Raw genomic sequence first — 21,747 nt, 5'->3', positions numbered from 1 at the left:
TATGGAGATTGCATGGCTACATTTTTGTCAGCAACATTTGTGGCTGAAATAGGCAAATCCACGAATTTGAAGGGGTGTCCACATACTTTTGTATATATAGTATAGCTTTTGATTTCTATGCTATAGCCCACAGTATGTGGTGTTCAATGGAGGCCCACATTGCATGAGACTTTTAAAACGTTTTTTACATTATGATGAGCTTGACATAAAAAAAAATACATTTTGTACTTCTGTCTGTAACATCATTGGCCTAGACTGTAAATGGCACTGTACATTGTTTTATGATGCAAGAAACCACTTTACTAAATAAAAGTAATTATTATTACCATATTGAGAATTAGACAAGGTTGGCTACCCCTCTGCCTATTGGCTTCTTTGCATATTCAAGCCTGTCTCAAAATACAACACTACCTCTTAACATAAGCTTTTTACCTGACTGGCTTTTCAAATAAATGTGGTCTACACATTTTGTGCTCCTGTAGGAAGCAGTAACTCCCTATTGTTGACCTATACTTATATATAACAGGGCTAATAACTCGCTAACTAGCAAAGAATATCAACAACTGTGCACATGCTGATCTGGACTGATCTGAAAAGCGCATTCACTCGGGGCTCATGGGCTACCCTTCACCAATAGAATTCTACTCCATTGCTCTCTGGCTCTGCCTACAACAAAATCACAGACTCAATCTTGCAAGGTTAGATTTGTTTTGGTTTGTTGCATTGAAAAGAGCCTGATATAATGTTAATTCGATCACAGAAAAAGCGTTGATTTGTATAGTGCAAAGTAATAGGGCGAACTCAGTAAAGTTCAATCTCTTGCGTCTCTGTGTGTCCTGACATTTCTTTTGTGTGGCAGTCTTGGAGGAGGTGCACGGCCGCATACCCGCGCAGCTTAGAGGGACATTGCTCAGGTCCCTCTCCTCCATTCCCCTCTTTCTCTACTATACTTTTGACACTTTGACCCAGGACAGGAGCTGTTTTAAGGTATTAGGGTAGACAAACCGGGGTGACTGTGGGGTCAGCGCTGTGCTGAGGGGTTGGGCGTCACTGGCTCCGTGGCTAATCATTGCCCTAGGCCAAAGCCCTCTGCTCAACCCCATGACACAAGGAGCTGTGAAACTGTTATTACACATATTACACTAATCAAAAATGCATATGCCAAATAGAGTGATTATTACAGTAACACGTGTGGATAACAGCTAGGAAGACAGACTGATCCATTTTTTAATGCCACAGTAGTCTCTAAAAAAAAATGCTGCTAGTATTATTTCAGAGAGGTGATGCAAGTATTACTGTTCAGGAGCAAGTGCTCAGAACAAGGGATATTACAAAGGAGAGAAAGATGCATGTAGGTTGGATATGGACTGAAACTGAGTGAGCTTTGGGGATTGTGATTTGTGGTATCATACAGTATGTGAGGTGTCTGAGTTATGTTGATGATTATATGAAAATAGTGTTTGAGATGTGGCTCCTGAATGATGAGAGGTGAGGTGAGGAGGGATGTTGGAGCTGTTGTGTACGCTAGGGGTGGTAATGTATTTGGCACGAAGTATGAGGTAAGTTCCTCTATATCTCCCTCTCTCTCTCTTTGTCCCTCGGACCCAGTTGGTTTAAACGTTAAGCTTTCCCCCGGAAACATGACAGGAGATAGTGATATAGAGGTAGAGGAAAGGGGGGTAATTGTTTTTGCAGTTCTAGAAACAGTAGGATGGTCTCTGGTGGCTGTACCTCTGTCTGCTTGACTGTGTTGTTCTTACACCCCAAGGCTGAATATCTGATTGATAAATAGACAACATAATTACATGTTTTGTGTTGGACAGAGTTAAATAACATGGCCTAGATTCAAATAAATGTCTGTGCGTCTTTTTTTGTATGTGTGGTTGTCTGTGTGTGCGTGCCTGTCTCGGTATGTTATTGGTTTTGTTTACCCTTCAGATCAGATTTGGGCAGACAATATTAACTCACTGATTCCTTAACGAGACCTTATTAAGACACAAAGAGACTCCGGATTAACGAGTTTAGCTTTTGAGGATCATTAAAAAGTGCTTGTTATGCTTTTCTCAGCTTGATGAATTTCAAAGGGGTGAAAAAACAGAGATTATACGGTTTCTAAAGGCTAACTCCAAGAGACAACAGGGTGTGAGTGGAAATGGGGTCTGGGATTTTGGGGGACAGGCAAAGAACAGAGACATGAACCATGGCCAGATATTTTAATATCTCTTGCCAGTGCCTGTAGCAATTTTGAGTTTATTATTTAATATGGAAAGTCAAATAATGATTTGAAGTGAATTGACGTTATTTCGCTTGATTCATTTGCCCCACAAAATAGCTTTCTAGTCCCTTCCCCAGATATCAGATACAAAATAAGAAAGTTAAATTTTGAATGAGAATGACTCACTTAAATGACACTGTAGCGCTTCAAAACATTATCATGCATTTATCTTCTTGATTTCTGTCATTACATCATTGTTGCGCATTTGTTTTTTATAGGTCTTCATAGTGTTTCAGTAGCGGTAAGTGGGAAAGGGGAAAGTGGGATACCTACAGTGCCTTCAGAAGGTGTGTTACAACCTGAATTTAAAATTGATTCAATATATTTTTTTATTTCACCCATCTACCCACAATACCCCATAATGACAAAGTGAAAACATGTTGTTAGACATTTTTGCCAATGTATTGAAAATTAAATACAGAAATATCTATTTTACATACATATTCACACCCCTGAGTCAATACATGTTAGAATCCCATTTGAAAGTGATTACAGTTGTGATTATTTCTGCATAAGTGTCTAAGAGTGTTGCATGCCTGGATTGTACAATATTTGCACATTATTCATAAAAAAAATATTCTGTCACGGCTGTTCAAAGGAGAGGACCAAAGTTTAGCGTGGGAAGCGTACATTTTCTTTATTTTAATCAAAATGATGCCAAACACTACAAAAACAAACCGTGACGCTCAAAAGCAAAGTGCTCTAAACAGAGACAACCTCCCACAAACACAGGTGGGAAAAAGGGTACCTAAGTATGGTTCCCAATCAGAGACAACAATAGACAGCTGCCCCTGATTGAGAACCATACCCGGCCAACCACAAAGAAATAGAAAACATAGAACACAAAACATAGAATTCCCACCCAAACTCACGCCCTGACCAAACCAAAATAGAGACATAAAAAGGATCTCTAAGGTCAGGGCGTGACATCTTCAAGCTCTGTCAAGTTGGTTGTTGATTGCTAGACAGAGATTTTCAAGACGATTAACGTCAAAACTGTAAATAGGCTGCTCAGGAACATTCGATGTCATTTAGTTGTAAGGGTTTTCGTCCTCTTCTGAGGAAGAGTAGTCAAGATCGGACCAATGCGCAGCGTGGTATGTGTCCATGTTAATATTTAATAAATCAACTGTACACTGAACAAAACAACAAAGAGATTGAACGAAACAGTCCTGTAAGGTGCAAACACACAAAACAGAAAACAACTACCCACAAATCAAGTGGGAAAAACAGGCTACCTAAGTATGATTCTCAATCAGAGACAATGATTGACAGCTGCCTCTGATTGAGAACCATACCAGGCCAAACAAATAAAAAAACAAAACTAGAACAACACATAGATTGCCCACCCCAACTCATGCCCTGACCAACCTAAACAAGAAACATAACAAAGGAACTAAGGTCAGGACGTGACATTAGTAAGCAACTCCAGTGTATAGTTGGCCTTTTGTTTTAGGTTATTGTCCTGCTGAAAGGTGAATATGTCCCCCAGTGTCTGTAGGAAAGTAAACTGAACCAGGTTTTCCTCTTTGATTTTGCCCATGCTTAGCTCCATCTGTTTCTTTTAATCCTAAAAAACTCCCTAGTCCATGCCGATGACAAGCATTCCCATAACATGATGCAGCCACCACTATGCTTGAAAATATGAAGAGTGGTACTCAGTGATGTGTTGTTGGATTTGCCCCAAACACGCTTTGTATTCAGGACATAAAGTTAATTTCTTTGCCACATTTTTTGCAGTTTATTATTATTCTGCACAGGCTTCCTTCTTTTCACTCTGTCATTTAGGAGTAATTACAATGTTGTTGATCCATCCTCAGTTTTCTCCTATCACAGCCACTAAACTCTGTAACTGTTTTAAAGTCAACATTGGCATCATGGTGAAATCCCTTAGCGGTTTCCTCCCTCTCAGGCAACTGAGTTAGTAATTAATAACTTCACCATACTCATAAGGATATTCAATGTCTGCTTTTTTTTTACCCAACAACCACTAGGTGCCCTTCTTTGCGAGGCATTGGAAAACCTCCCTGGTCATTGTGATTGAATATGTGTTTGAAATTCACTGATCGACTGAGGAACCTTACAGATTCTATGTGTGTGATACGGAGATGAGATAGTCATTCAAAAATCATGTTCAACACTATTATTTCACACAGAGTGAGTCTTATTATGTGACTTATTATGTTTACTCCTTACCTTATTAAGGCTTGCCATAACAAAGGAGTTGAATAATTATTGACTCAAGACATTTCAGCTTTTCATTTTTTTATGGGGTATTGAGTCCAGGCTAGTGACAAAAAAATCGAATTTTAAATTCAGGCTTTAACACAAGAAAATGTAAATATTGTGTAAATATTTTCTGAAGGCACTGTAGTCAGTTGCCCAACTGGATACATTCAACTGAAATTGGTCTTCTGCATTAAACCCAATGCCTCTGAATCAGTGTCCACTGTGTGGAGGTAGAGAGCCAACAAACCCATCAATCAAGTTTCAATACAACCTTTGTAAAAGCACTAAGAAGTCTCTCTTAGTCTTTCTATTACAAGATCACTGTTGATAAGCTGTCAACATGGTTATCTTCATAAACATGTGTGTAGCAGTCGCAGTTCACTGTAGCAGCAAATGGGATGCAAGTATATGTCATGAAGCATTGATAAGGTGACATCATGACATGCCCGGATGAGCACGCTGCTTGTGGTGTTACCACCACACGCTTAACATGGTTTATAATATGATCTGACATGTGACTACTGATGGGTTTGCATGTGTGTGTGGAGAGTTTGTTTGGGGGATGGGTGTAAGTGCATGGGTGTATGTTGATGCAAAAAATATTACATTTTAAACAGAGTTAATTGTATTTTTGGCAATGACAAAAAATGTAGGGGCTAGTGGAGTTGGGGGGACAGAATAAGCGAGAGAGAGAGAGAGAGAGCGAGAGAGAGAGAGATTTGAACCATGATTGCAGAGAGCCATGGCTCTAGAGAGGGATATTGGGGTGAGAGAGAAGAGGGGAGTGTGATGAAGAGGGAGACAGGGATTTGCAACAGAGAGGAGAGAAAGAGAGGGGGCAGTGACACTCAGTGACAGAGTGTCATATGCACTCACATGTGCACACACCCTCTCTTTTTTGTCTCTCTCTGTGAACGTGTGTCGGTAAATCCGTCAGTATTGTCACTTTTGTGGGGGGAAATGGTGAGAGGACATCCAAATCAATCATCCTATCTATGACCTACGGTAAGACTTTTTTTTTTTTCAAATACACCTCCTCTTCTCCATCCCTCTCATTCCTCTCTCTTTCAGGCCTTTGTCTCTCCTAGTGTCATTCTACTTTTTTCTCTCTCTTTCCCCATGTCTCTCTGTCTTTCTGTTGGTTCTCTCTCCCCCTACTCTGGGCTGAAGCCAGGTTGAGGCCTCTGTGGCGCCCCACAGTTTTTCCTCTCTGTCATGATCCATAGTGGACATCAGGGGCTACACTTAATATGTGGAACCAGTAGAACCATCTGTCTGACATGGATTGTCATTATTATTAATTTGACAGTAAATATGATGATTATCATCAGTATAGTCGGTGCTGATACTGATGAAGTATTTGTTGTTGAAATAGTTTGGGATGTTGTACTACCAATGTTGAGGTTGTTGTTCCAATTTCAAATGTTTTATTTTCAAGAAAAACGATAGTACTATGTTTCCAAATGTGCTCTTGTACATGATCAGACCGATTCTCAGTTTGTTTATGTAATTGTTGTGTGGTAATTAGCCCAAAGTTTAAGTTTCAAAGTGTTCTAACATAAAACAAGAATACTAGAAAGAGTGAGCATTTTCTTTGAGTTTAATATCTTTTGACATGTTTTCAGTAAATGTTGGATAATGTTTTTGAAGTCTATGTTTTTCTGTCATTAATATATATTTATATAATATTCAGTTAGATTATCTTCTCTGCACAAGTGTTTCTTCATTAAATGACCCTTGCGAAATAAAACAGCAGAGAAAAGTTACAGGTCTTCATTAGGTCACAACCTTAGCTTTGAAACAGTTTTTGAAATTTAGGTTTGGAAATCTCTTCTGTTATGGAGATTATGAAAAGTGAATGCTTTTTGAATTACTGAAATGTGCTTTGACCTGTTATGTTATCAAGTGAATGAATGTCATCCCATTAAGAAAATACTGAAGCCATGAGATAGGTAGAAGTTCTATCCTACTGCATTGTTTACTGATTTGTCCCTGAAATTCAGATAGCTTTGAAATTTCACACAGCAAAAAAAGTTTAGTTGGACTTGATGATGACCAAATTCACCCCATAGTCAATTATTTCAACATCACACCATTCCAGTCATATGATGTCACAGATTGTGTCAAAAAAGTTGACGAAAGTATTTAGGTGTATAATATGGGTATACATATCTCTCTTGTTTGATTATGCCACATCAGACATCAGTCTTTGCTGCATAACAGCATGCTTACTACCGGTATATAACAGGAGTCTGAATTATATAGTACGACAAGAATGCAAGCTGACAAACGTCTATACAAATATATTTGCTATTAGTGAGTTGAGGTCGATGTAGGAATATCCAAATCATGTTTATTTGTGTGTGTGTACATGTGTGTAAATGTGTGTGTGTGTGTGTGTCTATGGGGGGCAATGGGGATCGAATGAGGATTAGTCACTTAATACTTCAACATACTAGCAGACAGTTGGACACATACTCACACTGGAGAATAACACTACCTCACAAGTGTAAATTCACTTGATTGGGTGCACAGGGTGAGAGTCCTGATTTCTCTACTTTCTAGAAAGTTGCACTAATTGTTTTGGATCTAGTTCATTACCTGTACATACTCAGACAAATTGTAAGCCATAGAGAGAGAGAGGTCTGGTAAAGAGGTTCTTCCGTCTATGGCCAGATTGTTGTTCTTGTGTTGTTTCCCACATCCTGTCCTCTTCTCTCTCCTCTTCTCTGTCCTCATTAGAGATGTTATCTTGACCTCAGTTCCTGTCTACCTAACACATAGAGATGTTGTTTTCATGACTTTACACCAGCTTTGAGAACGATCACCTATGCCATTTTCTCTCTCTCTCTCTGACAGGACCAAGAAGAAACACACACGGACACAGGAAGACTGTTTTCTCCACAGAGGACAGTCACCAGTCAGTCCATTATTGGACACCAGCGCTGTCTGAGTATTGGGAGGCATCAAGCCTGTTGTTGTGTATGGACTGCTGCTGCACTAAAACAGAGAGGTGGATTAACACACAACCCTGACACACGGACAAACTCAGTCTGCTCCCAAAGCCGTGGCCATGTCATCTCCCTCTCTCCCCATGCCCTCCCTCCCCCCCAGTCCACTGGCGATGGAGTACCTCAATGACTTTGACCTCCTTAAGTTTGAGGTGAAGCCTGACACTCCTCCTCTCCCTCCCCCCTGCACATTCCCCAAGTCTAGCCTACCCCACGACCCCTCCAGTTCCCCTGGTCCCTACACCAGCCTCAGCTCTAGCCCATACAACTCCCTGCCCCCTCTCCAACACTGAGCGATGCCCACCCACCTCCCTCAGCCTCTTCCTCCCTCTCCCCTTCCTCCTCCATCTCCTTCCCTCTGTCCATCTCAAACAGCTACACTTCTGGCATCAGTTCTGGATCTCAGGGGAACGTGGAGGGTAGCCCCTCCCATGGGGGTGCCCAGGGTCCTAACCCTGCCTCTTTGGAGGACCTGATCTGGCTCGCAGCGCTGCAGCAGCAGTTTGGAGGGGAGGCGGGGGGACCTGCGTCCCTGCTGGGAGGCGGGCCAGAGCGGGGAGACAGAGAAAGAGGGTCGGTCGGCAGCTTCCTGGGCTGTGAGGACGCTGTGGAGGCTCTACTGAACTCAGCTGCAGCAGCTGTTAACTCACAGGTATGTAACACTGCCAATATTGTCTGTGGATGTCTGTAAATGATATGTTGTTATTCACTTTTGATAGTGGGTTCGTAATGACATAGATAGACTATAATCAATGTTTGTATTTCTCTTTTTCTCTCTCCCTCTTTCCAATTGTCCACTGTGTATTCTCGCTCTCAGTTCCCAGTGCTTTCCCAGAGTTCCAGCAGTAACCTGGGGGATTCGGGTAGTGACAGTGGAGGTGACATTTCCTGCGCCAATGGGACGGATATGTGTCATCGTCCACTCCTCTACCTCTCCTCTGGCCCTCAATTGCTCCCCAACACCAACCCCTCTTCAGCATCCTACCCACAACCCCAGAGCCCCTCTGACCGACTTCATCACCATCATCCACATCATAATCATCATCACCACCCGCACCACCCCATGCATGGCCATCATCATCATCATCATCATCATCACCTCCAAGTAATTAATATGGTCAGGGGGCATGACAGTATGAAACAAAATATAGTAGAATAACCAAGATAAGAGAAACGAGAAGGCTAGCAACAACAGCGCCAGTACTGGATGGAGCAGGAGCATATGGGAGAGGGGAGGGAGATGTGATAGAGGGATCATGCTGTAAAGGATTGGGATTAGAACATTAGAACATGATTAAGTGTGCTTGCCGTGTACCTGCTATAAGTATAGAAAACATGCCTCTACTCTGAGATGACAATGAGTTTATCTGTAGACATTCCTTGTTTAAAAATGCATTGTTTGTCCTGCAGGCAAGTACAGAATATTGGAGTAAATGTAATAAAGGGAGCAATAATTCTCCTTTTAATAGATACAAACAATTGTACTACATCAACATTGATATATGAACTGTGTTAAAGCTAATACTTACTAGGCCACATCAATAACTCCAGGGCTTTGAATTGATTTGATTTTGATTTTCCTCTAGCTGTTCTATGGTTGAAGGAGCTATGTGTGGGGCTGGTAATGCTATTGTGTATGGCATGTTCAGTACTGTTCTATAGCTGCATTCTCCAACCAGGTGTCTGAGAGAATCTCTGTGCAGTATGTGGAGCACAGTGTGAGCTTATGATAATATCTGCTATTATTGCTGTGTATAACCCTGATTACTGTCACTTTCAATCAGTCAGATTATCTGACAGATTATGGACATGTGATACCAAAATGTGCCCCCTGACACACACAGCTAGGCACGCTCTCACATCACGCACAGAACCACACATGCACAACTCAGACACACACACACGCACAAACACACACACACACACACACACATTGAAAGTCAGTCAAAATGTTTTAAGTCCTATCTATTCTGTATAACCGTAATTCATGTCAACGTTCGGAAGTAACCATCTCTCCCTGTGTCTGTGTGCAGTGTGGTGGGCTGGATGAGCGTTTCTCAGACGAACAGCTGGTGAGCCTATCAGTGCGGGAGCTGAACAGACACCTGCGTGGCGTCAGTAAGGATGAGGTGGTGCGTCTCAAGCAGAAACGTCGTACGCTAAAGAATCGAGGCTATGCCCAGTCCTGTCGCTACAAACGCTTGCAGCACCGCCACGCACTGGAGTCCGAGAAACACGTCCTCACACAACAGGTAGGATACACACACACACACACACACACACACACACACACAAAACACACCACTGCCAACAACTACAAAATAAAAGCTCTAATAACTCTCTCCTGTCCGTCTCTCTCCTCAGTTGGAACAGCTGCAGTGTGAGCTATCTCGGGTGCTGAGGGAGAGGGACGCCTACAAGGCTCGCTACGAAAAGCTTGTCAGCACAAACGATGCTCCACCTACCCACGCCAACAACCCCCCCTCCCCACCACCTGACTACTTCCTCTGAGGACATACCCAGAGGAGAGGACATAAAAATTGAGGGATGAGAGTGGGGTAAAAGAGCAGGTCAGCCTAAATAAGGCCAGCACTGGGAAATCAGTCTTTGGGAGGAAGGGAGGGAGGGTTGGGTGTGTGTGTGCATGTGTGGAGGTTGTCAGGCAGGTAGTGGGGTTAGAACTAGGCCATATATGACTGTGAAATCAACCTGCTGAGCTGGCACTTGACTGTTAACTTAGGGTTAGAATTGAGCCCTAGATTGCTTCATAAACCGGACTAATGGTGAAGATTTCAGTTTTGATATCACAGTGACGTTCATAGTAGCACGAAGACTCAATGAAACATCTTCAGGATGCATCCTGCACTGGTCAAATAGGGGCATGGAAGGTCATAGGTCATCCTCAAACTGAACAAACTCCATCGTAGCATTCATCAACCTTAACACTATCAACCTATCTATGCACATTTATTTCAAGCAGAACAAATTAAAAAATGAACTGATATCCAAACAATGGTTGGGTTGAATCCAGCCCCTGACATGCACACTGTGATGGTGTAGGTTGACTGGGCTCATTGGAAACTCAAAGGTCTGAGTAGTGCTGTGGTATTGGATGTGTAGTGGTGTATGATCTTCAAGTGTCCATGGCATGCAGTTGTACTCGCCAGCAAATATTTCACAGTTGCCTACCAAGGTGTTTTTGCTCACCAAGACTTGTTACCCACTATCACATTTCTAAGATGAATAATCATAGAAAAATAACGTACAAGGATCCTTTTTCTGATAGAATTCCTGTGGTTGTGCTAAATGAAAAATTGACATAAACACTCATGTATAAAGTAGATACATAAAAAAAGACAAATTCAAACATATCCATACTAAAATAACATACATTTTTAATGACTATGAAGAATAATTGCAGTGTGCTATCTGTGATTTGTGAACAGACCTCCAAGAGACTTCTTCTGTCAACCTGTACTGTAGGATTTCCACAATCAATCAGTTGGCTCTAACATGTGAAACAAGAAACTGTGGTTGCTGCAGTTGTTGTCGTCAAATAGGTCTGTACAAAGAACATCCCCCCCAAAAAGGCAACAGAGGGCTAAATGGACTGTGTTACTATGTTTTGTCTTCAAGCTTTTATAATACAATCTAGGTTGTGCTGAAAACACTTTTGTAAGAGAGCGACAACCTTAATGCATCAAGCACCACAGAGCTGGACACTGTGGATTCTTAAAAAGTGGGGTGAAATGCAAGAAAATGTGGACATTCAAAGACACCTCTCTTAACCAGCTCATGAAATGTTACCAGGGTAGCTACATTAGAGCTAATTGTTTTGGCTAGGTGTAGGTTAATTAATTGATTTGTCTGTTTTATTTATTCACTTATTAATTCACAGTATTTATTAATTGTTTATTTATGTACCGATTATTATTATTTTATTTTACTGGTTTACAATTTAATCTACAAGCTTAGTGTGTACTTTTATTTTCAAGCAGGATAAATCCATATTTTAATTATTTTTTTGATTATTTTCAATAGTATGACTACAATCATTATTGCAATCATGGTTGATGCTCCTACTGTAGTGTGGTTTCCTATGAAATAAAGACAATATTTTTATCATCCTTGGCAGTTTTGTTAATTTTCCAATCTTTTTCTGAATTTCTCTCTTTGTCTCGGTTTCACATGTACTTTAAACACCTAGTAATCTCTCTCTATCCCTTCTCTGTCCCTCCCACTTTTCCAATCTCCTATAGACCTGTTCTATTTACTTCATCCCCTCTTCCATTTTTCTCTCCCTCCATCTCTCTGTCATTCTGTGTCCCTCTATAGAGAGGCAGTGACCCCGGCAGAGCTCTGTTTGGGATGACCTCACCCTCGGCCCTGCCTCCCTCTCTGTGGCTCTCGCTCTCTCTGGCCTGTATAATAGGGACAGGATTAGGGCTATAATAGCGCCCTGACTGCTCACTGCCGGAGTCCATTGTAGCATTGTGTGCAGAGGACGTACACAGAGTAACATGAACACTCACCCTACTCACGCTGCTACACACAGCCACTCACACTTACATTCACTTACAACACGCAAATTCACATTCATACAATCTCAGCTTGCAAATATCAGAGATGAAAAATTGCTCCCTTTTTTCCCCCCAGTGTAAAATAATATTTACAGAGAGTGTGATAGAGAGAGACAAGAAACACCAACAACAGAAAACCCAGTGCTAAAATGTTGATAGCCTAAGAAGGCCTAATAGGAGAGAGGCAGACAGAGAGTGAGAGAGAAAGAGAGAGAGCGAGAGAGTATGTTAGAGGTTACTGCCCAAGGGATAAAGTGACCGCAGAAACGCACATGTGTATGAACACATGTACAGTACTTTGAATGCCCAAAGACACAAACATGTATATACGCGCGCGCACACACACACACAAACACACACTCAAAAGGGCAATACATGGTAGAGGTGCAGGAAGAGAAAACTGTACTCTGCTGCGCCCTAGTGCCGAAATGTACACCTATTATTCCAAGTATCTGCAGCATCCAAAATAGAAATTAGTGGAGTGAAATGAGCATCTTATCAACAGATGATGATTTATGCTTTATCTGACCCATGTAGCTCCTGCATTCAAACATTTTATAGAGATGGACTCCACATGACATTTTCTCTACAGAGAAAATCCAGTCAACGCAGCTTTACATTCAATAGCCTAAATCAATTTTGTCTAAGAAAATAAAAAGCTGGCAACGAGCATTTATTTACACGTCATGTAAGTGAGTCATAATGCAGAAGAAACACTGCAGGAGGACCTAACTTACTGTACGAAAGCACACTGTGGGGGAGAGAGAAGTGTGTTGTCTGTGTAGCCTCTGAGTCTCTGCGTGTGATGTTTGTTTCTGAGCGCGCATGAAATAGAGAGAGAGAGAAAGTGGAAAAGAGAGAGAGAACCGTTTTTACTTTGTTGGTGCTGCGAGTCTTGTCAGGTGAGATCATCCTGTGGCTTTGAGGTAGAGCGCACGGGAGTGAGATGAGTGGGAGGGCGGGAAAACGCTCGGGAGTAGGGAGTCGATTTCTGACCGGTGTATTTCACATTGCAGATGCAGACAGATGCGCTCATAGACAATATCAATATCGAGGAAACACTGGCTAAGGTAGGCGGGGATGTTTAAACACAATGTGCCGGGCAGCACGTAGCTTTTTAACTGTTTATATCGATGCAAATATGTCATAGTTTGCCTAACGGTTGCCTCACAAGACATCTGTCATCTGTGAGTGACAAAACGTGGGAGGTGCTGGTGACATAATAGAAGGGTTTTGATTAGTTATTTATTTTTGAGCTTTAGATTTCACTAACATCAAATTTGTCATGGGCATACCATTTAGTTCTTGAGTGGTTCTCTGCATCTCTTAATGTGTTTGTGTCTGTGAAGGGAGAGACAGACAGATATAGAGAGATTAAAATACAAAGGGAGATGGCGAGATAGAGAGGGGGAGACAGGCAGGGACAGTGCAGGTGTTAATGGGGGTCAGAGATACAAAGCGGGATACAGTAATGTAAGAGCATTCTATTTCAGGATCACACTGAAAGTGATAACATGTCAGGTAGAGAGTGACTAGCCCACTCCCTATTACAGTCCAATTGGTGTCAAGTCTTCCTGGAGACAGATGAGGTTAAGGTAGTTCATTGGGAAGCACAGGCATGCACACGGACGCCACAACACCTTCCCTGCTTTCTAGACAATTGACCATTTCTGTCTGTGTGGAAAACTGCAACAGAGTGTGGAATGTTGATGGAAATGTGGACACAAAGTCATAATCTTGTTGGTCCATGTTGTATGTGAATGTAATGTGTATATTTATTTATTTGTCTCTTTTAGTGTGACAGTATGACTCTGTCCAGTGCCCCACCTTTACGCAGAGGAAGTACCCCTGTGCCAATCAAACACCAGCTCAGACGAGAGGAAGCAGTCCATGATGATTGTGATTGGACATCAGGGTTGGCTGGACCTTCTCCTCCTCCAATCAGTTTCAGCCCGGCGAAGGATGAGACCATCGCCTCAGCGGCAGAGGGGAGACCCCCCTCTGAAGGGCCCTTTCGAATTGCCCTGCTGGGGCAAAATGGGGTGGGCAAGTCAAGCCTTGCTATCGCCTTGGCTGGAGATTTGGATAGAACTGCTTCTGTGGATTCTGAAGGTACATTGATTGGTGTTTGGATGTTGGACAGTGTTTCAACAAAAATAGGCCTATGATACTAACAGGTAGAGCGTGTGCAATGCATAACATCCCAGCAATGTGTATGTCTTGTAAATGAACATAAGCTAAAAGCCTTCTTCCCCTCATCTCCCACCTGAAACTTGCCTGCTATGTCTCTCCCTCAGGAGAGGGCTATGTACGTACTGTTACCGTGGACGACGAGGACTGCACCATCCTTATCTACGACAACTGGAGGCAGGTGAGCCAAACTACATCTCTGTGGCCCCACTCTACCCCAGCCTTCTCTTTCTACTCCTTTACCCTCCTCCCCTGTCTTATCTCATGGGTTAACTTTTAATGTGGGGGTTTTGGTGTAGTTTTTCTCATGTTTAGTCATAAAGTGTTGCCCGATCTCCTTGTCTTTGATCAAGCAGTGGAAATATGACATTCCCCTGTGGGAGTCTGTGATTGGCTGGAAAGGAAGCCTATTATCAGGTTATTTTCCACTGGATTAACTCTGTTTCACCTGAGCGTGCTTCAAACAAATGTGTTCATGGATGTGTGAGGGACAGTGGTGTAAAGTATTTAAGTAAAAATACTTTAAAGTACTACTTAAGTAGTTTTTTTGGGGTATCTGTACTTTACTTTACTATTTATATTTTTGAAAATGTTTACCTTTACTTCACTACATTCCAAAAGAAAATGATGTACTTTTTACTCCTTACATTTTCCCAGACACCCACAAGTACTCGTTACATTTTGAATGCTTAGCAGGTAAGAAATTGTCAAATTCAGACACTTATCAAGAGTACATCCCTGGTAATCTCTACTGCTTCTGATCTGGCTGACTCACTTAACACAAATGCTTTGTTTCTGAATGATGTCTGAGTGTTGGATATGCCTATGGCTATCCATAAATCTAAAAAAAAACACGAACAATTGTGCCATCTGGTTTGCTTAATATAAGGAATTTTAAATTATTTATACTTTACTTTTACTTTTGATACTTAAGTACATTTTTGCAATGACATTTACTTTTGATACTTATGTATATTTAAAACCAAATACTTTTAGACTTTTACTCAAGTAATATTTTACTGAGTGACTTTCACTTTTACTTGAGAAATTTCCTGTTAAGGTATCTTTACTTTTACTCAAGTATGACAATTGGGTACTTTTTCCACCACTGGTGAGGGAGGGAACTGAGCAGACATACTGGGGACATTTTTTTCCTTTTGCTTTTTCTGACTCAGCTGGAGGTTGGGTATTGCAAAATGATCTCTCTGTAGGAGGTTTCCAGTCTGGAATCACAATAGTTTGTGAAGTTGTATCTTTCCTTTTCGTTTACCTTAATCAGCAAAATGTGAATTATTGTGTGGATTATAATTAATGGACATTTTTGAAGGGGTTGATACATTTTTGTTAGGGCAAATGATTACAAACTTTAGAAGCCTTTTTCAACCTTGATTACACTACAGGTTCGGAGTTCCTGCAATAACAGGGTGATCAAATTACAGTGTTTTTTTAATCACTTTGGTGCAATTTTCACAAGTATGTGGTACATTTTCATAACTCTAAGCATGAACATCAAAACAGATCATAAAAATGGCTCATGTTTCAAAACTTTAAGCACATTTCAATTTACTGAGTACAACAAATAAATTCACAGTCACTTGTTCACTGCACCAAATCCCTCTTCAATTCGGATGCATTTTCAATCTATCACTTAATTAAACTGCTCAAAACTGATAACTACTTAACCATGTAGTGCCTAGTTAACATATATAGTTTGCTAACTGCTGAACACTGTCAATTTCTATATTTTAGCTTATACATTTGACATCAATTTATGTATGGATGTGGCTGTAAATACTACATAATCATTCTCCATCAGCCACTCTGCGTCAATAGGACAAAGTGGAAAGAGTCACTCTATGTGCTACCATTTGGAATTATAGTGCAGTATACAATGCACTGCTGAAATACCTGGGTTGTAACTTGTATATAACAACATTCAAATCATTATCTGACTTTCATTGATATGAATTTCATTGATGCACTGTAAGCTAATGAATTTCAAACAGAGAGACAGGCGATTCTGTATCAGTTTACAAGTCACGTAGAAAAGGTGATCTTCTAAAATGATGCATGGGGCAGAAATGGCATACAACACTGTGCTACATTTTTACAGTAGTGAACTGATGTACAATACCCTATTTCTGATGATTTGCCCTATGTACAGTACCAGTCAAAAAAATTGGACACACCTACTCATTCCAGGGTTTTTCTTTATTTGTACTATTTTCTACTTTGTAGAATAATAATAGTGAATGAGTAGGTGTGTTCAAACTTTTGACTGGTACTGTATGTACTGTATAAGGTTAATGAAACTGTAAGACTGACATATTTCTCAACATTCTCACAACATGCCATTGGATACAAATGATAACATAATTGTGCATGTCAAGTTCTAGTCAAATACTGTATGGAAAATGATATTTACCCGCTAATATTCTTTCTTGCTATTGGATTAAATGGTAGTTAAAATGTCTAAATCGAGCCTATCATTATCTGATGTACAGTATTGGTGACTAAGCAAAATGTTCTCATGGTATTTCACAGAAAACTTAGATTTTCCATGAATGACTCAGGGGTGAAAGATGTGTGAAACCCCAATGAATGCACAGTCTAAGGTCCTATAAGATAGGGGGATTACAAGTGCTATCCGTTTAGAGTTTTGTACTTAAGAACTTTGGAAATATACAATGTGCAGTGATTGAAAAAAACAGTAAGATCCTACATCTGTAAGTGGATCACTGACGTTCTTTGGTTGTCTTTTAGGAGATACTGATCTTGGTGATGCTGCTCTGTCTCATCTGTTCAGAAGAGTTTGAGTTAACTTTTTGATGCAGTCTCCAGAGTGAAATCTTAAATTCCGATTTTAGAAATCAAATGTAGCTTTGCTCACACAGTGTCCCTGAAGCGTTTTCAGTGACTTATGAAGGATTCACTCAAAGGGTATCCAGTGTGTGTGTTTGTGTGTGTGTCTCATTGTATTCTCTGTGTATGTCATCAGTAATTGACGTGGTTCCCAGTTGGTGTGGTATGGTAATTTGTCTCTAGGCAGCAGGGAATCATAGAATGAAAGAGCACAGGGCTTCACTTTCACTCTTGACTGCTGCAGGCAGCAGGCTTTCACTGCATACCACCAGAACAATCGTTTGTACACACACTCTTTGATATGACTCTGTCTGTCATAGAGCACTCATCATGCCAGAGTTATAATTACATGCTCTCAGCACAGCAGTGGGAAAATGTTGACACAAACCACATAAAGAAAGATTTTTAGGGAGGGAAGAGCTGCCTCCCTCTACCTCTTCACTTGGTGACATTGTAATAGGGGGGGTCGAGCTATTTACATATCGGGATATTCTTTATGACGATATATTGTTTTGACAATATCTCAATATTATTTTTGCGCTAGTTGGCTGAACCTGCACTAAAAATCAAAATGAGTTGTTCTCATCTTCTTTTTAAATAGGGAGCCAATTTCTTTTCAGCACTTTAATTTCCTTGACTGATCAAAACTAATTTTCTCATGGCTCTCTTTTGTCCCTCTGCAGCGGACATATGGTGAGCAATATGTTTGGAACATCGAATCAGAATAAAATCACAGTATCTGTCACGCCCTGGCCATAGAGAGGCTTTTATTCTCTATTTTGGTTAGGCCAGGGTGTGACTAGGGTGGGCATTCTATGTTCATTTTTTATGTTTTGTATTTCTTTGTTGTTTGGCAGTTGTGATTCTCAATCAGAGGCAGCTGTCTATCGTTGTCTCTGATTGAGAACCATACTTAGGGTAGTTGTTTTCTGTTTTTGTGTCTGCACCAGACAGAACTGTTTCCGTTTCGTTCGTTCTCTTTGTTATTTTTGTTAATTCAGTGTTCAGTTTAAATAAAAGTATGAACACGTACCACGCTGCACCTTGGTCCTCTCCTTCCAACAGCCGTTACAGTATCGAATCGCAATACTTATAGAATCTTGAGAACAGCAATACGTATAGTATCGTGATAATTTTGTATCATGAGGTCCCTGGCAATTCCCAGCCCGAGTTTCTACCTGGTTTGAACATGCGTCCTTTGGCATGATCTTGTCCACATTCTGATTGTGCTCACATTTTTTGATAGGTGTAGACAATTAAACAGGCACTGTGATCTGATTGTGATCAGATCTTCTTGACCACCTCTTGAGGTAGCCAGACGCATTGTGTCTGGATGTACAAGTGTAGACCGATCTGGACAGTGAAAACATTTAAATCATCATTATCCCACCCTCTAAAATCATTGACAGGCGGCATCCTTCACATATGCCATCAATATGTCTTAAAATAAATAATGAAAGATTGTTTGGAAAATATAGCAGTGAAATAATTTTTTTAAAGGGAAGGACCAGGAAATCTGGTCACAATGCAGACACAGTGGATGGATATGAGACACGTTTTAATACCATGAGTATACACATTTCTGAAAATGTGGGCATAATCAGAATGTGGACAAGATCAGGACACAGAACCCATGTTAGAGCCAGGTATAAATGACATATAATTACATATAAACAGAAGTTTATTCTCATAAAAATTCCTACGACTAAATGGAAGGTAAAGCGGTATGGTTGTGGTGATCTCTCTTCCTCCCTCTCTCTCTCAGGACCTGTCTGCTCTGCAGTGTGAGGTGTGTGTCCTGGTGTTCTCTGTCACGGACAGGCGTAGTTTCCACCGCACCGCCCAACTTCGCCTCCTCCTCAGGGAGACGCAGCCACAAACTCCCATCATCCTCGTGGGCAACAAGAGTGACCTTGTCCGTTCGCGCGAGGTCAGCGCTCAAGGTGAGGCAGATTGGCCCTCTCTTTGTTACAGCACAGTGATAGAGTGGTCGCCCTTTGTCGCTGCAACCTTAACCTGCAGTATTCCATAGTGTATACCTTTCCCTACAGATGATCTATTCCTATAGATACTCTCTTCTCTCATTGCCTTGTCTCTGCCTGCCATCTCCACCCAGTGTGTCGACAGGCTGAGTTTTATGCTGTATCTCTGCAGGGTACTGCGGTGAAGGGAGAAATATAGGAATATAGACAGAAAGTGGCACAGCATTTCAGCTGCAGTGCAGTGTGGGAGTATGGCAGGAAGGGACTGTGCGTGCTGAGAACTTTGCATGAGATACTAAGAACATACCCACTGGATCCAGGTCATCTATAAATCTTTGCTTGGTAAAGCTCCGCCTTATCTCAGCTCACTGGTCACCATAGCAACACCCACCCGTAGCACACGCTCCAGCAGGTATATTTCACTGGTCATCCCCAAAGCCAACACCTCCTTTAGATGCCTTTCCTTCCAGTTCTCTGCTGCCAGTGACTGGAATGAATTGCAAAAATCACTAAAGCTGGAGACTTATATCTCCTTCACTAACTTTAAGCGTCAGCTGTCAGAGCAGCTTACTGATCGCTGCACATATATCACTCCAGTGTAAATTGTAATTCTTTCTTCACTATTGGCCTATTTATTTCCTTACCTCCTGCACACACTGTATACAAATTTTTCTATTGTGTTATTGACTGTATGTTTGTTTATCCCATGTGTAACTCTGTGTTGTTTTTGTCGCACTGCTTTGCTTTATCTTGGCCAGGTCGCAGTTGTAAATGAGAACTTGTTCTGAACTGGTCTACCTGGTTAAATAAAGGTGATATAAAATCAAAAATAAATAAAAATACGCATTAATCTATTCATCTAGATGTACATATCACCTGAGCTTGGCTGTATGGTCACCACAACCTATAACACACATGAACACAAAACTCTCTTTCAGCTCCACCTGTCTATGTGATGTGTGTTGCTCCAGACTGCAGCTCCTCAGACCTGGCTGTTTTTGGGATCATGTTATGAGTGTTGTGTAACCTCAGATCCGTGTGGCCTTTGACTTATTATGAGGCAGAGAGCAGAGCAAGGCTTTCTGCATAATTACTTTTACAGGAACTGGGTGAAAACTCACTTCCTTCTCGTTTTATAATATAGCCGAACGAGCGTGCACAGAAGAAAAAACATGAACTATACTGGTTCTCTCTTCCTCTGCTGTCAGGGATAATTTTATCTCTCTAACAAATAAGATTTTAATTAAGACAAATTTGGGCAATTGCTTCTCATCATCTTTCATCATCTGGCTTCTCATTCCCCGTGATTTCTGTGTTGCACTCTTGCACTCTTTAATATGTGCTTTTCCCATCTTTTGAATAAATGCATTCAATTATGTGTTTGTGTTTGTCCTAGGGATAGTAGTCTGTAATGACAAAAAAATCCAGAGAGGCAGGGATGTTTATATTGTAGTGTTCCTGAGGTCAACCAGAGGGGAGCTGGGCTGAGTCACAGCACAATAAGAGAATAAGAGGTGCTTCAACATGTAACTAATATGGATGAACCTGTGACAACAGCACATCACCGTGTACCCAATCTCATCCGCAATGCCCTCATCCTAAATGGGTAATGCGTTTACCACTGACAACTGTGCTTATTCTCTCTCTCTCGCTCTCTCTCTCTCTCTCTCTCAGAGGCCTTCACCAGTGCTACTCTGTTTGACTGTCTGTATGTGGAAATGTCAACCTCTCTGGACCACCGCACAGTGGAGCTCCTGGAGTCTGCTGTGAGGTTAGCCAGAGGCCTCAGTCCGGTGCCCCCAGGGGCCTATGGGCACGACATGGCTGGCGGCCTGGAGAGCATCACCCACCGGGCCAAGCGTTTCCTCGCTAGCCTGGTCCCACGCTACCCCCGCGAGAGGGAACGAGACGGGGGCAAGTTCTTCAGACAGAAGTCCCGCTCCTGCCATGACCTGGGAGCCCTGTGATCAGGGATGAGGGAAGGATAAAATGAGGGATGTATAGAAAGAGAGAGGGGTGGCTAGAGAGCGAGCAAGAGGGAAATAGAATGTAAGCAATTGCAAAATAGAGAGAGGGGTTCAAAGAGGTAAATTACGGTGAAGAGAAAAGTGAATGTAAAAGTGAGTGATGAGAGGAGGATACAGTAATGGGGATGACACATGGATGAAGAGAGAATGGCATTAAAGGAGCAATGGACGTATCTGGGTTGATTCATGTAGAAATGTTGTAGTAGAGAACCATAGAGAATAGAGAATTAGCTGTTGAACCCCTGTAAATACAACCCTAAGCATCATACTGCAGTAGTTTGACTGATTCTCCATCTCCATTCCCATGTGATTTCATTGAGGGCCAAATAAAATACTCTGAGAAGTCATGAGAAAGGAAAGTGACTCTTTTTTATCTGGATATGTATCTCTGTGTGTTGTGATACTTCAAAGCCCAGAAACTTAATTGCATGCTTTTTGCAAGTGCAAGAGAGCAATCACAGTAACAGCCCTGATATAACATGGTTTTCACAGTGATTCAGATTTTGAGGATTCACTTGCTTTTTTTAGTATCCAGACAATCTTGTATCCATGGGGATACAGAGAGGGGGTAGAGAAAGGGCCAGAGAAAGA

The 21,747-nt window shown here is 41.4% G+C and overlaps 2 protein-coding genes across 4 annotated transcripts; both read left to right on the top strand.

Annotated features, from left to right (window-relative positions):
* Window positions 1-5,289: 5,289 nt before the first annotated feature.
* On the top strand, window positions 5,290-11,642 carry LOC115108545 (transcription factor MafA-like). Its single transcript, XM_029633020.2, is given in 6 exon segments — window positions 5,290-5,509; window positions 7,364-7,794; window positions 7,797-8,167; window positions 8,333-8,620; window positions 9,549-9,767; window positions 9,880-11,642. Coding segments are annotated over 5 exon segments (1,242 nt in total). The 5' UTR covers window positions 5,290-5,509; window positions 7,364-7,577; the 3' UTR covers window positions 10,027-11,642.
* Window positions 11,643-12,858: 1,216 nt separating this feature from the next.
* On the top strand, window positions 12,859-21,515 carry LOC115108544 (GTP-binding protein REM 2-like). 3 transcript variants are annotated; one of them, XM_029633017.2, is made up of 6 exons: window positions 12,859-12,997; window positions 13,112-13,165; window positions 13,892-14,207; window positions 14,393-14,466; window positions 18,913-19,090; window positions 20,804-21,515. In XM_029633017.2, exons 2-6 carry the CDS (start codon window positions 13,112-13,114, stop codon window positions 21,094-21,096), a joined length of 915 nt encoding a protein of 304 aa, XP_029488877.1. In that variant the 5' UTR covers window positions 12,859-12,997; the 3' UTR covers window positions 21,097-21,515. The 3 variants fall into 3 exon arrangements, with proteins under 3 accessions (XP_029488877.1, XP_029488879.1, XP_029488876.1); XM_029633019.2 differs by lacking the exon at window positions 13,112-13,165; XM_029633016.2 differs by lacking the exon at window positions 12,859-12,997 and having other exon boundaries at window positions 13,049-13,165.
* Window positions 21,516-21,747: the final 232 nt, after the last annotated feature.

This window comes from Oncorhynchus nerka, linkage group LG24, assembly GCF_034236695.1.
Source record: "Oncorhynchus nerka isolate Pitt River linkage group LG24, Oner_Uvic_2.0, whole genome shotgun sequence".
Classification (NCBI taxonomy): Eukaryota; Metazoa; Chordata; class Actinopteri; order Salmoniformes; family Salmonidae; genus Oncorhynchus; species Oncorhynchus nerka.
Note: the sequence above shows the minus strand (reverse complement) of the source record. Positions and strands in the feature narration are given on the sequence as shown.